Source organism: Argiope bruennichi, chromosome 2 (genome assembly GCF_947563725.1).
Source record: "Argiope bruennichi chromosome 2, qqArgBrue1.1, whole genome shotgun sequence".
NCBI lineage: Eukaryota > Metazoa > Arthropoda > Arachnida > Araneae > Araneidae > Argiope > Argiope bruennichi.
In genome coordinates this window covers 1,326,627-1,342,840 of record NC_079152.1, presented here as the reverse complement: position 1 = coordinate 1,342,840, position 16,214 = coordinate 1,326,627, and the positions used below count along the sequence as shown (strand labels likewise).

Genomic DNA, 16,214 nt, shown 5'->3' with positions numbered 1-16,214 from the left:
TTATGTCTTCATATGGAGATATTCATTGCTAACTAAACAGAAGAGAAAATGTTATTCCAAAACTTTCTCGCATATTCTAAATTATGGTATAATGCTAGAGAACGCCTTGCGTGGCATTGGTGTACCGTAATTACTAAATATCAATCTTTGATGTGAACTAATCATTTCTTATTGAATCCATCGCGTGATCCTTGGTGATTCATTCCTGGCATGCTGTTTTAATAGTATCCGAAAATCGCATTTGCATTTTAAACTTGTTTTTTCCAACCGATTGAAGCCAAAATTCGACATAGAAATATTTCGACATTCGACAAATATTTCGACATAGCTACATTTCGGAAGTCATGCAATGTAAAGATCGTATTACAAGGCCTCAATAAATGGGTAATTTAGTTTCACATTTCAATAAATCTTTAACTCAATTAAATTTTAGTTCATTCTTCATTTTAGAAACTTTGTAAAAAATTTGTATTTTTTTTCGTTATCTTTTTAAAATGCATATCATAGACTAGAAAAGTAAGATTATTCGTTAAAAATTAACAACCATTATTATTTAATGATTTCCCTAAATATAATAAAAAATTTAATTGTTACGGCAGATTTTAAGGAAATGATAAACTTTAAACAAATATTTTTTAGAATATTGCATAATTGGTTAGATGAATGATTATTATTCCAATATATCATAACTATATTATTAAGTATACGTGAATTTATTATAAAACCCTTTTAATAAATCAATGTAGATCCACATTATCATCCTAACATTTTATAATTCAAAAAAATTATTTTTTGCATATTTACTTATGTAGCAAATGAAATCGAACTGACAAATCGGAAATTCCTTAGAATTCAATGCCAGAGTTCCGAGATAAATGGTTGGAATATCAAACGATTTTAAAAATAATTCATGAGCTCATTTTCATCCTTCAATTTAAAAGAAAAAACAATTTCAGAAAAGAAAAAAGAAAGCGAGATTGAGAAAAGCAGTTTCATTTAAGTGATTTTATTGAAAAATTCGTAATTTTATTCGAAAAACGTAATAAATACTCTGACTTTCTAAAAATTGGATTTTGGTGAATTAAGTCCCTTAAAAAAACTATAATGATCCAATTCATCACTCTACTTTCTGAAATGAACCTTCCATGAATCGTTTTCTTCATAAATTCCGTAACGCGAGAAAGCTCCATTTCAGAATTGCGGTTTCTAATGAAACCCTCGGTAGTTCAATCCCACAAGTATTCATTTGACTCGTTCGGCAACTATTACGTCAAGCGCCAAAATAAAAGAGCCCGAAGGGGAAAAACCGCAACTAAGTTGGAATCCGATGCACATCGCATTATGTTAACTGCAAAACTTATGCATCATCTCAGTTCATTTCTTGCCGCGCATCGCCGCGTTTGGAAAATCCGATACATTTTTCTTTCCTCCACAGCGCAAGTGGAATGAACGGAACGGTTGCTGTCGATCATTTCCGGATCACCAGCAAATAATGACGCCGGAAATATCGGGAAGCAACATCTTGACAAGAAAATTTCGAGTTGAGAGGGGCTGAAAAATGTAACGCAGATTTCAAATACACTAAAAAAAAAAAAAGTGCAAAATTTCTTAATTAAAAAAAAGAATTTTTGTGTTGCAAATTTTCGTAATTAAAAAAAATATGTTTCCTTTCTTTTATGGATTATTATGGGAAAATAATCGTTTTCAAATAGACTACAAAAAGTTACAAATTTTCTTCAAAAAAAAAAAAACAGAATTTTTGTTACCGTTTTTTTAAGGTAATAATATCATGGAAAAATAATTGTTTGGTCTTTCCGAAGTATTAAAATAAAAAGAAATCGTTTGGTTTCAGATAAATATTAAAAATTAAATTTGAACTTCAATTTTTATTAAATAAGCGTCTAAATATTCCTTATATTTCACAAGATTGGGTAGACTATATTTAAGCTTTTATGTTGTAAAGTCTCGATCCAATAACAGGTAACGTTATGATCAAATTCTTTATTTACAGCTTTATTACATAAAAACAACTCTTTCTCATCTAGGTTAAATGAATGATGCTATTTATAGCACGAAATTTAAACAAGAATAGTTCCTCGAACAAATTTGGAGAAAACGCCTTCACAAGAACAGCTCACAGGCGGTTGGCGTCTCAGGCTACTGCAGGGTTAGCTCTAGGAATCCACCGAATTTCCTTCGGGTGGAATTTTTCTCAGAAGTCCACTTCATACCAAGCTCCTCTCTCCCCCTTCTTCCGAAAAATCTCACCTTTTATCTTTCTCTCAGACTCCACCTTTCCTGTCCACTCCCTGTTACCCAATCACCGTTCAGAACAACCTGAATCGTCTCTGGTCGCCCGTGGGAAATGTCCACTGATGATCCACCCTCCACAATGGGAAAAATGAAGGACATCTGGAGTGTTTGACACTCTGGCCTTTCGAAGACACGATTTATTTCCCTGGGAAACGCACGTGTGGTTCCTTATCTGGATTAGCACTAATTGGCCAGACGACAATACTTAAAAGGAGGGTCTTCCATTTGGCAATCTGGAGGCACTTAACACTGTGGGAGTTTCGTTGATGAAGAATGGCCCGGAATGTAAATTATCGAGTGTGGGAAAAACGGAATGTCACAGTGGTCACCCAGGGAAGAAGCTGAATCATTACAATGTCTACATAGAATTTACTTTTTCATAATTTTGGCTAGTGTTTTATAGCTATAGCTACTAGATGGCAGACAGAATAAGAGACATGTCTTACAAAGAACTGTAACATAATGCATTCTAATTTTTTCTTTTGGAGATGCGAAACTGTTTTTTAGGAGAAATTGCAAGCATTTTTTTTTTTTTTTTTTTTTTTTTTGTAGCACAAAATTATTCATAATAATTTTCTAAAAGAGAAAGCGTTGTTGCTAAGTTTTAGTTTTAAAAAAATGTGCAGGTCATGCTTTCTAACAATGGTCCAAAAGTTTATTTCTAAAGCTTTAGTGCAACTTATAGTGCTGATTGGAAAAAGGTTTAAAATGACGTAAAGACTATTTTTTATGTTGTTGAAAATGAATGGATTACTCAAAAAAAACACGGTATGTAAATTTTTATACAATCTTCTGGTCATGTTGTTGATGTTTAGTAAAATATTCAATATCAAGCATATCATCCTTAGATATCAAGCATATCCAAGGCATACAAGCCAAAAAAGTTTTACTTAAATGCGATCAACTTGGACAGAATTACGAATTTTTGAATTTCCTCCATTTAAGGGGAATCAATGGCCAGATTAGCAACTTCTATATAATGCCCATTTTCCTTCTGTTTTCTTTTTCCCATTACGTTCAACGCTGTCATTCAGTGCGAATGAATTTTCTGTTCAATTAAGAGTTCAACATTGAGTATAAAACAATAGGCAGCTTTTATTTATTTCCCAACTTCAAATAGATAATTACTTTTTTACTAGGCTCTAATTAAAGTCAAAAGTTGGTTTTAAAGCCAGTAAAAAGTATATGCAAAAGGGTCATTTCAAAACACATAAAATATATTTTAATGACATAACCTAATAAATTTTTTTTTGTATTTCTGAAGTGTGTTTTCCTCCAACAATGCCTTTTTCTTAATACTAAACAAACCGACTGTTAATACATAGCTATTCGTTCTGTAACTGTTAACTAGGATGGTTTTGAGTTTTTCATGATTGTAATGTAAACATTACATTGATATTTAGAAAGAAATATTCTACAGAATAACTTTAAAGTCGACAAAAATTTATTTTCTTCAGTTTCAATTAATTCACCGTCTTCACAGATACACAAAAAATCGTTCCGGGCGAAGGAAAAGACGGTTCAAGCATATCCAAAACATTTATCATTCTATGATGTTTCGTACTAGAGATTCGAATTTGATTTAACATTTTTTTTGTCTGAACAGACACAAATGTTAAGGCAGACAAAAAAAAAGACGACATCTACATGAAATGTAGCTCCAATGCCGTATTTCAAATGCAAAAGACTTATAAAGTAATATCTCGATCCAAATGACTGGAGTGGTGAAAATAAAATACATGTTTTTATAAAAATAAATAAAATAAAAATAATTAATAAAAAAACTTTATATACTTAAAAATTAAGAAATAAAATATTTTTGAAGTGATATGTCTTTCAAATTTATTATTTAATTATAATTTATCATAATTAAATACTTTTATTTGTAAATAGGAAAATCAAATTTATTCTTATGGTTAGTTTTTGTAAGGATTTTTATTATTTTAATAAAGTTTTACATAATATGCATATTTAAAAAAATAAAAGGAATGTAACTTTCCAAATAATTAAACTAAAATTAATTACGAACATTTTGATTAAATTAAACATTTGTCGAAATGTGGAACTGAATTGAACATTTAATACCAGTGCCTCATAATGTGTATTGTTTGGAGTTACTAAATACCTAAATCCACTCCTTGTGCATATCCCAAGAAAGTAGAATTACAATTCTGCACCCAAATCCATGTTCAAACTAGAAGTGGTCTGTCCAAAACTTTTTCGCGTTCTCTCTAACAAAGATGAATTTAGATTTCACGCACAATTTTCCTCACTGATTGATATCAAAATGTGACACCGAATTACAGTTGATATATTTGTCACATAACAAATTTGCTAGACTTAAACCATTGACTTATTATATTTACATGTTTCTGAAAGTACAAACCAAGAGACGTTCAACCCCTAGTCGAATTTTGCACAAAATTCGATAAGTATCTACGGTACAGATATCTGGAAAAATCTGGGAAACAAATTTTATCCATCTAGCTCTCTTCGTTTTGTAGTTAATCCAGTTAACTCATATTCGAACAGCTGGGCAGACAGATTCTTCTGAATAAATTTTACACAAAATTTGAAGAAAAAGCCAACAAATTTAATGTAAAGACCATATACCAAAATTCATCAATCGTGCTCAAGCGTTTTTGAGTTATCTAATTCGAAGAGGTCTAAAACGTGTTGATTCGGCAAAATATCGAGTTCCAGTTTTTTGAAAATTGCAATACTTTCTCTATAATTCGTATAAGAAAGTGATAAAAACAATGGGGAATTACGGAATTGTATTTAAATAAAAAAGAATCGTAAGCCACTTAACCAATTTGGCCTTATATTATAAGTGCACGGAATTACTCCACAAAAATCAGTTTATTCATAGATATTATAAATTGAATAAAAAGATTACAATTTCGAGAAATTTGTAAAAATTTAGTGTTCAATTGAAAGACAATCTCAAAAACAGACGATTTAATTTAACATATTCAAAATTTCATAATTTGGAAGATCTAATTAGAGAAAATAGAAAATTTTTAATTAATTAATTTATTTAAAAGTTGGAGTATCAAAAATACTTCACATAATATGATTCTTTAGGATCAAAAGTTCGTATAAAATTTAGACTCCAAACTTTTTTTGAAGCCTATTTATTGACCGAAAAAATAAAACATCATTGACGCCATTCAAATATTTTTGAAATTAAAACTAAAAACTGAATTATAATGAATCGAACAATTCTTTGAGATACTGAATAAATTATGAAAATTATTTTGAAGTGCTCATAAGACTTCCATGCCGAACAATTCTATTTTTTATATATATATATATATATCTATACTTATAATAAAGCTCAATGTGTGTGTGTGTGTGTGTGTGTGTGTTGGCGCTCTACAGGCCAGACCGTTTGACATACAGCTACCAAATGTGGTACATGTATACCTTGGAGGTTGGGAATGTGCACCTGGGGTTTCTTTTTTCGAATTTTTAATTAGAATTTTAATTATTAGTTAAAAACTAACTTTCCCGCCAATAAAATCTTTCATTTTCCCCACCGCCAACTTTTCCGCCAAAAAAATCTTCCATTTTCCCCAGCGCCAAACGAGAAAGGATTCAGTTTTTTTTTCTCCCAACAGTAATGAGGCTAGGGTTAAAATTTTTCGGCGGATTATTTCAATCGGTTCTGTTTATTTTCTTAATGTTTGATGCATTTAAAATTAAACATTGTTAATGAATCAATCTTTCAGATTCATTCTGAAGTACTTTTGAATTAAAATAAAACAGAATAAAGGAAATTAAAAATTTCTAATCCGCATAGCGTTACCCCAACTGGCGTAGAAAAAAATCACGTATTTGCGTTACATAACCGGCGAAGAAAATTCACGCATGCGCATTCTGTTCTGATTGTTGCCATGACAACGTTATCAATGGATGATTTAAATTATTTTTGGGTTAGTTGCATGCTTTTGTAAGTAAATTGTATTTATATTAGTTATATATTTTTTGTATATGCTTATAGTTTTAAGTACATCGTTTTTTAAGTAGTTTTTTTAAAACCTGTTTTCGACCGATTATTTTAAACGATTCATTTTATTTTCTTAGTGTTTGATGCATTTAAATTTAAACATTGTTAATTAATCGATCTGCTCATAATGAATCTAAGAAAATTTTGTTGACCAACTCTTGAGATATTACATAAATTTAAAAAGATATTCTTTAGTGCCCATAAAGTTTAAACGCTGAGTGACTCTATTTTCAGTAATCAGATTATAAAAAAATGCTTTGTTTCAGTAAAAAATATTATTATATTAATTGAAGATAAATTCTTTCCACTTTAATTTAAAGCATAAATTCTACGGGTGCTAACAGAAAATGAGAGAGATACATATTACGTTATGACTGAAGGCCTTTATAATATTATGAATGAATTATATGATAATCAAAATTTGAAGTTTTAAAATATTTTGATGAAGAAGCTATTAAAGTAGAAATTGCATAAAATATTTAATTATTAAAATTTTAAAGAACATTAAGATTGGCGAACCGGCTGGTCGCCAAAGGCGGCTAGTATATATATAAAACATGAAAGGTTTCAGCAAAAAAAGTTTTTGTATTAATTGAAGTTCTATCACTAACACTTTATTTTAAAGTTGAAAATAAAGTGTTGACAGAAGATTAGAAAACAAGAGCTGACAGAAAATTAGAGAGATACATAATACAATGAACAAAATGGTTTAAAGATTCTATAATAGTATGAGTTATATGACTCAAAATTTGAAGCTTAAAAATATTTTGCTGAAGAAGTAACTAAGAGATCAAGTAACAAAAAAATTTTTAATTAAAAATTTAACGAGCTTTAATTCCGGCGAACCACCCGACTAGTAGAAAATAAAAATTTCTTTTTTGTTAAGAAGCTGAATACAATTTTTTAAAACTTAGTGACTGAAATCATTATTTCGCATTTTTACTTATTTTCTACTGCTATTTTTTAAAAAAGGAAAGAAAGAAAATGAAGTGTATTAGGCTGGAGAGAGCAATAAGAAACGGAAACCATTTCTTAGTGCCGTCTTAGTGCAAATTCCTAGATATGAGACTTCGGTATTTTATTTTTCTTATTTTAAGGTCTAAGGCGGCAACAGGTAAGTTTGTGTTATTCCCGTGAAATATCAACCGAAATTAAGCGTGATCTCTAAATGCTTAGGAATTCCAAGAAGATTTCTCATCATCACCACTGAGTTACTAAGTCAACCCTCGCTACCTGCATACCTCACCTGACCTTGGTTCAGGTGGCTAAGGTCACGCTACAAACCTCCTCGCCCCCTCCGGGCGAATGAAAAAAAATAGACGCCCATGCATCTTCTGCCACGGTTGTGCCTTAGCCTACGCCGCAAAGTTGAATGAAGATCCTGTTCGCAGAAATAAAACTGAAATTATCACAGAAAATGCGCAGTGGGTTATTCTGCCTTTTTCTTTGTGAGAATCGGATTATGGTAGCTTTTTTTTACACATTGTGGGTAATCCAACGGATAAATTTATTCAAAAGTTGAATGTTGTACCTGACGCTGAACAATATATATATGTAATAATATTTTAAAATCTTACTTAAACTCAATTCCTAATTTTTTGCTTTACCCATACTAACTTACTTCTAAAAATAATAACTTACTTATTATTTCCTGATCCAATTCCACCTTTTTTATTTAATTCAACACGAGTTCTAAAAGTGGACAAGTTCCCACGCTCAGAGATAAGGTATAAAAAATTGTCCAGTTAAGCGAATTCTTTTTAAAAGATACCTGAATTCTCCTTTACCTAAGTCGACACGAGTAAAGAAATCCCTATCAAAATGTCACAGTATCACAGCGGGGATAAATATTCCATTAGCTTTTCCTCGTTTCACTCTGGTGTCGTTCCGTGTTGATGTGCTCGTCGATTCTGCATGTACATAAATTATGCCTCCCGGGATGGAATAAAAACGAACTTTAAAAATTCAAAGTGTCATCTCTTTTCGGTCACGCTTCTGCTGAAAAAATTATATTCATAATATATAATGGCAACAGTCAAATGTAAACAAACAATCATACCCATTTCAGACTGCTTCATTGAACGTTTGTATAGCTGCATTGAATTCAACGCTTCCCGTAGCTAATTAATGGAGGAGCAAAATATTATTGGAAAAGCTCTGAAGAATTTTTGCCATGTCAAGAAAAAGTTCATAAAATATCAAGAAAGAGGCTTCAATCAGAAAGTTTTAATAGAGCACAAAAATGGACTAGAACGCAATCGGATAGATAATCGACATGGCTTAGCAATGAAAACTTGATATTCATAACTCACGAAGCAATTATCTTATAGAAATGGTCTTTGAGTTATCTTAAAGTTCAAAAAATCATCTTATTAATGATCCCAATTTCATTTCCGTACAATTTTGGCCTTAATTTTAATGCTATTTTTTAAATTCAGTTTGATACAATGCTTTTAATTATTTTGAAAGAATTAAAACTCATCCATTAAAATATTCAATTGCGTGTTTTTACCAATTATTAACCCAGCAGTAGGAACTTCACTTCCGCTTCTATTTCGTGGTGTATTCACTTTTTAACTTGCATTAAACTGAATCAATTGAATTTATGTTTTTCAGTCTTATCAATTAACAAAATAAATTTTTCTAAATGTATATGCATTCTGTATTCATTTTTTAACAGCCTAAAAAGTCATTAATATGAGCGAACAAGCTGGGTCGCCAAAGGCGGGTATTAAGTAGGAAAATGAGATGCGTAAGAATTGATATTTCAAGATAATCCCTGACATACGATATCGCATTGCATCGTTCGATACTATAAAATGTTATTAAGCGTTTCGCACGACACCATAAAACACTGCATATCTCTGTGCTATAAGAAGGTAATAATACATGCGAGGCACCTAATTACGACAATTAGTCCGTAACAACTGAAAGTGGCATTTCAGGATTGATGCCAATGCCCTACAATGATTAGGCAAAGTCAAATACTTCCAAATGCATTTATTTTTGTTTATAATAAGAAAACATAAGAAAGCGTTGTAATCATCAAAGAATTCGATTTTAGTTTTTGATGAATCATCACATCTTAAATTTCTGAAGAGCCGGTTCAATTTAATTTAATTGTATTCACGTCCCATTTCGAAGCAAGATTAAGGCTGTTTTGCCATGGATTTTATTCTTTTGAACTGTGATCAGAGGATGCGAACGGACCTTCCTTTCTCGTGAAGTTTCATAGCCACATAGGAGGCAGAGCATTTAACCACCCACCGACTAAAGAGCATTGTACTTGCTTACAAGGTGGTTTTTTGGAGAAATCGGGTTTCGCGCCTGGAACCCTTCGGCTCCGAAGTTAAGACCTTTGCCATTACGCCATCAAGGCGCCTCTAAAATAGGAAAAATATTGTTTTTGGAATTATGTTTAACTGTGAAAACAGTCATTCCAAAACACAAGAAATTAGTAAAATGAAATATGGTGCACGTTTTATCAACAGAATTACAAATGCGTATCACATTTTGAACCAAAGCAGTCAAAGATTTAATAACTTGTGTATCTGTTTATTCATTTGTACATGAACGAGATCACTAAAAAACGCTACAGGTCAGATGGAATTAGGCTGGTTTAAAATTTATTGAAATATCTAAAAAAAATGTGTGTCATTAAACAGCGTTTTGTGAAATAAAATTACTTTGAAAACTAAACTCGTTTAGCTTCACAGTGACCTTTCTGTGAGAAATACATTTTACGTCATCCGCCAAATGGGTAATTTGTCATAGCTGTCTGCATGCGCTTCCAAGATGAGTTGTATCTAATCGATTCGTTTTATAATAATTAAAATTAGAATAATTAAACTATAAAAACATTTTGATTTTATAAGCTATTTTAAATTTTTTCTTTTATATTGATTACATTCCTTTTATAGGTGGAGTCTTGCAGCCAATTTTACGGAAGATTTATTCGAAAACAAAAAATGGATCAATTCTAAATCAAAATTAATTAAAAATTAAGTTTAATTTTGATGTTTTACCGTGATAACTTCCAAAAATATTACTGCATAAAAAATTTTTTTCTTTATAAAAAAATTGATGAAAATGTTTACATTTTTTTTTCTAAATTAAAAAAAAAATGGATTTTTTATGAGGCTAATTTAATAGTCTTACAAATTTTTCCCAAGTTTAAGCAATTTTAATTAAATATAAAATATGCTTAATATAAAAATCTCTTTTCATCTTTCCTCTCGCCCCTTTTTTGACTAAATAGACCATCCTGATTCATTCACAAAAGCACGGAGGGTTTCCGAATCCGAAAATGAACAGTAGTTACTAAAAATCGAAAAAAATATGGTTACTACAAATCGACTTTTGAGATTGAAAAATTTAATAAAAAAAGTTGGATTTTTGCATTCGAGTCTTGATGTAGATAGTTAAATGCATACAGAGTTGCAAGATGTTGTTAAAAAAATTAGAAAGATTTTTCTATAAGTTAAGAATGGGATCTGCCGGAAAAAAAAATTGAATTCCGCAACAAAGAAAAGTTCTCAAAGAAACTGTTTCCTAAGTACGCAACAGATCTTCAGAATACGGGTCACCAATTTTCAATTAAAATAACAGAATTTATTTTAGTATTAATTAATAAAATCTTAATGTAAGCAAACACATCAGAAAATTTTTTTATTTATAAAATTACGTTATAATTTGTCGAAGTTTAGAATTTCCTGAATGTTCAAATAACTAATATTTCTATAATAACTCTCTTTTGACGAATGTGTTTGGGGAGAATCCTTGTAAATTTAAAACATCACTGTTGCTTTTAAAAGACCTTCTCTCAAATAAGATTGTCTATTCATATAAATGTTTTGAAATTTAAATTATTTGACAAATTCATTTACTGTCTTACTTTACTACTGATTCAATTTTTTTTAATTTATTTTATTTATTTATGAGAATTGAATAATTCTAATTTGTAAATGCAAAATAAAACTTCTAATAAGAAGCTAAGTAAGGTAAATTTGATAAATGTTTTTCTCGGCATTAAATATGAAAAAAGACAAAGAGCAAATTTTGAATGTGCTTTTAGAAGCATCTTTAAAAGATGTTAATTGAAGTTATTGTATTTCTATTAATTCTAGTTAAATAAAACTTTTTGAAAATTATTGTGTCCGTAATAAAAAAAATAAAAAATAATAATAAAAAATAAAACAATTTTCGCTTATTCCATGACTATGGAGTAATTAGATAATTTTTATAATTTCATTAAGTATTAAATATTAAAAAATCCTGTCTGACATTATCGTTTGATTTTCGTTATTCATTCAGAAGTTAGTTTTACAAATGTTCGATTTCGTTTGTTTATTCTATCTCTCATTTCTAATCAAAACTTGTAATAATCAAGTAGAATTTAATTTCAGCTTAATTTTTTAAAATCATTTCAACTATTTAAAGTTTTAAAATTTCCTAAACTGGAATTCCTTTTCTTACCATTTATTTAATAAATATTCTTTTTTTGATAATTGGATTTAAATTTTTTTTGAGAATTAAATTTAAATCCAATTTGGGAATTCGATTAAAATTTAATTCAATTCTTAATTGGATTTAAATTTATAACATACAGAAATTTTATTTCTGCTTGTTATAAAATATGTAACATACTAATAAAAAAATAATATACTTCCTTTCCTATTTTTTAGATCAATAATTTGCGTACTCAAAAAGCGATTGGTTTTTTTTAACAGCTTGAATCTAACTGTTGACAATGTTTTAAAAATACTTCATTCCAATAATTGATTTGAAATATTTTTTCTTTTAAAATGTTTATATTTTAGACTTTAATCTATATAACATTTAAATTTAGTAGCCTTAATTTATTTAACTATTATAATCTAATTTGTTTATTTATTATTAAATTTGTATTAGCATATTGATATTGATCGAATTTTTTTAAAAAATTCCAAAAATGAACAAAAATTTGTTAAAAATCAATTTTTTTTTTTTTTTAGCAAAAGAGAATTCAGTTTAATTCTGGTATATTTGTTACCAAATTTGCGTGATTAAATTTTAAATTATTTTCGTAATATTTTTATTTTTAGGAATCCGTTTTATTTGCTCAAAATATTAGAAATAAAAGCATTTAGATTCAAAGTAGAAACATCGATTGTCCTTGAAAATTACTCATTTCGATATTTCATAATTACTTTCGATAATTTTAAACTTTTTACACAATTTTAGGATTTAAAAATAAGTTCTTATTACTTTTCAAGTTCCATGGACAAAATCAGTGAATAAAATATCTTGAAGTGAATATAATTAATTGGATGCATAAACAATTATTTTTGGGATCCATATGATCAAATTGAACTATATAAAAATTGTTATTAAAAAAAGATTCTGAAATCGACTCGTTCATAATTTTTGACGAACTTTTTGTACTTGAGATCTGTAACCAAATAGGATTCAACGGCAAAAATCAAAGTTGTTTCATAAAGCTATTATATTCAAAAAATAGTATACTTATTTTATCAAGCGAAAAAAAGAACCAGAGAAATCTATTCAATAGCAGGATTACATAAATTCCTTAAGACAAGCTAAAAGAAATTCTCAATGTACCTTTCAAATTACGCATAAAAAAAAAAAAAAGAAACAAATTACGCAAATACGATTTACTCGAATTTGTGAGAAAGTGTTTCCTCACAAATTTTTATAAACTGCATTACAAAAAAAAAGGATGAAAATTCCTGTTTCGCTTTAAATAAAACTTATATTTCAAATTTTATTCATCTAAAAATGTAAAGAGTAATATAGATAGTAATTTAAAATATTTATTTTCAGCATAAATCAAAAAATTAGAACACCTTAATCACGTAAAATAAAGATATATTTATTTTTTAGGAGGTTAATCATACTTAGCGCTTGAATTTCAAGATTCTGAACATTGAGTATATTTCAAGTAAAATTTAAAAGTATGCATTTGAACAAAAAATTAGTAGCTAGTTTTTGTAGGAAAAATAGTACTTTTGATAAATTTCTCATAATTTTGAAAAAATTCAGCAAGGTTATTTGACCGATGCCATCTAAAACGCGATAAATTCATTAAATATTTATATGTGCTAATTTATTACTATTTATTTGTGCATATTTAGCAAACGATTTTTATAACCGGTAATCAAAATAAAAGTTGAATAAAGCAAAATTTGTTTTTTGTTGAAAAATTTTAATATTTACAAAATTGCCCGAAGTATCGTTTGTGATCTCATATATCTTCGAGAATCTTTTGACGAATTGCAGCAAAACACAAAATTTTGCATCTTTTTTCTAACGTGTTTGAAAAATATAATAATCGATCTTTTCAAGAATATTTATTTACAACATGCATCTCAGTTCCTTTAATTTGTTTAAAATATTCTAAAATCACTCGTTTTTTTATATAAAAGTCACCAAATATTCCCAAACTAGCTTAAAGTTGTTGTTGTTTTGTTTTTTTAACTTTTTAGTAGAATGGAATAAAACATAAAAGGAAACTCACCTTTTTTGGGCTTCTCTGCATCAGGGAAACACATCCTAAACAAGCCCACATCTCGACTAAAATACCTGACATCTTCGTCGAATTCTTTTAGAGACTGTACGGGCTCTCTTTCCTCGATTGATGTTCGATTTACTCGAATTTCGTACCAATTGTCCGTTCCGAAAGCGATAGCCAAACAAGCCACTGCCACAACAGCGGTGATGGTCGCAAAAGACAGCGTCACTGCCGAACAAGCCATTGCAATATTATTTGTGTTTACCTAGGCCTATTTAGAACTCCAACAGGTTTGCACAAACGATTTGTATTTGACAGTTGAAGAATAATTCTTCCGTCTGAAAGAAGTCTTCTAAATTTTACACTTCTTCCAAAAATTCTTCAAGAATCTTACTTCATGAAATACTGATATCTTGCAAACGATTTTATGTGGATATACGGAAAAAAGTAGAAGATATTTTACATCCGATCATTGTTGGGTTATCGTTCGGGCGCACTCTGTTTTCGTGCCGACATCCGCCACAGGTGTTTTCCTCCTTGGAACTGAAACGGGGGAATGGAAGGGAGTCTCGCTGAGAAGGCACGCTACGGTCGGCTACGGCTGCCAAACGAGTGTGACGTGTATAGGTATTCTAGCAAAGATGCCAAATCTCGTTTTCTGCGCCTTTGGCTAGAAATTATTTAGCTACCTTCGAAAATGTTAAGAGTTGCCTTCGAATAAGTGCGCTCTTTAAACCGGTTAATGCTCGCTTCGTTCTGGAGAAACGCCGAAAGAGTTTATGAATTTTGTTTTTTATTTTATTATTTGAAATATTACTGTACTTGAGAAAACATAACGAAGAGTAAATCAACTGGAATATATGAATTGATAAAAAAGAAATAAATTAAAAATGCAATCAATAAAATATATTTGAGTTTTGATCATGAATTGCCTGTTTTGAATGGATTTGCCGTTGCAATTAATTTTGGAAGAGGATCTATTTTTCTAAATGCTAAAACATTCATTCAAAACAAACTTAACAGCATAACTGAATAAAGAAATAATTTGTTATATGCGTCATCAAATCATCATTTAAGAAAACGAAAAAAGAATAATAAATTTTGAAGAGAAAGAGAATGAAAAATTAATTTTAATAATTCAAAAGGAAAATTGAGACAGATTTATTTTTTATTTACTTATTTCTTTCGCAGAAAGTTTATTCATTTATGTCTATGGTACAACGGCTTTGGAGACGTTAAATAATTCTTAATAATTGAAATAATTTAATAATTAAAAAAATAAATTTACAAAATTCATAAATAAAATAAATTTAATTCTCCTCATTGATAATCTGATAATTTACGTAAGATCCTAAGTAACAATTATTTTGAAAATGTATAACCATATTTAAAATGAGATAAATGTAAAGAAATAACAAATAATTTATTTTGCGAATTCATTCAATTAAAAAGATGGAATATTTAAAAAATTAATTAATAAAATTAGGCAATTTTCTTAACAATTTCTTAATAATTTTGCAAATCTAATTAGATGATTTTAGATATTGTAGCTTAATGTTTTCCCCCAAATTAATTTATTGACAATAAGGTTTCCACAACATAAAAAAAATTATTATTCATTTATTTTTCATTCGTTTTTTAAACCGATTAGTATTTAAGTTTATTTTGAGGAAACGTTGAAAATTGTATCTATTTATTTATTGAGAAATTTGAAATTTTCTTCTTGTTGCATTCAAATAGAAACATGAGAGAAAGTAAAATAAATTAACTAAACTAAAAAATTATTGAAAAGTAAATTAGAAAATGAATAAACATCATAAGAAAGTTCAAGTCATTGACAACATGATTAATTGAAATTAATTCTTCTAAATGTAATTTTACGTTATTCAATGGAAGAGTGAAAAATTATTTCGAAAGAATCTTACAGAAACTTGAATAGATAAAAATATTTGGCCGATTTACGAAATTTTTATAATATCAATTTTAGAACAATCAACATTTTCTTAATCATAAATAATCACTGTCGAGAAACCCTGGCAGAAGATTGGCCTATCTTCTTTGAGGTGGTCGATGAAGTGGTTTAAAATCACCAGTTTTTATGGAAGATTGATATTCAAATTTCATAAATGAGTCGGTTTTAGTGATTGATTTAGTTAATTGAAGTTCAACAATTTTTATTCAAAGGGAAGAAGACCTATGGTAAAATTAAAAATGCATAATTCAGGGGAGCATTTGTTGACTCAAGTTACATAAAATACAATTATTTAGTTCATTTAGGCCAATTTATTCGCAGATGTATGCTCCAAATTAGCTGATGGGCGCTGATTAGAGGGATTATTCTATATATATTAAACTATGTTTGCCTTAATTAATATTTTA

General features: G+C 29.0%; 1 protein-coding gene across 1 annotated transcript in view; it reads right to left on the bottom strand.

Annotated features, from left to right (window-relative positions):
• Positions 1-14,442, bottom strand: part of LOC129961577 (transmembrane protein 178B-like) — an 86,733-nt gene extending 72,291 nt beyond the window's left edge. The window contains exon 1 of the mRNA XM_056075075.1: positions 13,842-14,442. Within this exon, the coding sequence (XP_055931050.1) occupies positions 13,842-14,079 (238 nt within the window). The 5' untranslated portion in view covers positions 14,080-14,442. The remainder of the gene's footprint in view (positions 1-13,841) is intronic.
• Positions 14,443-16,214: the final 1,772 nt, after the last annotated feature.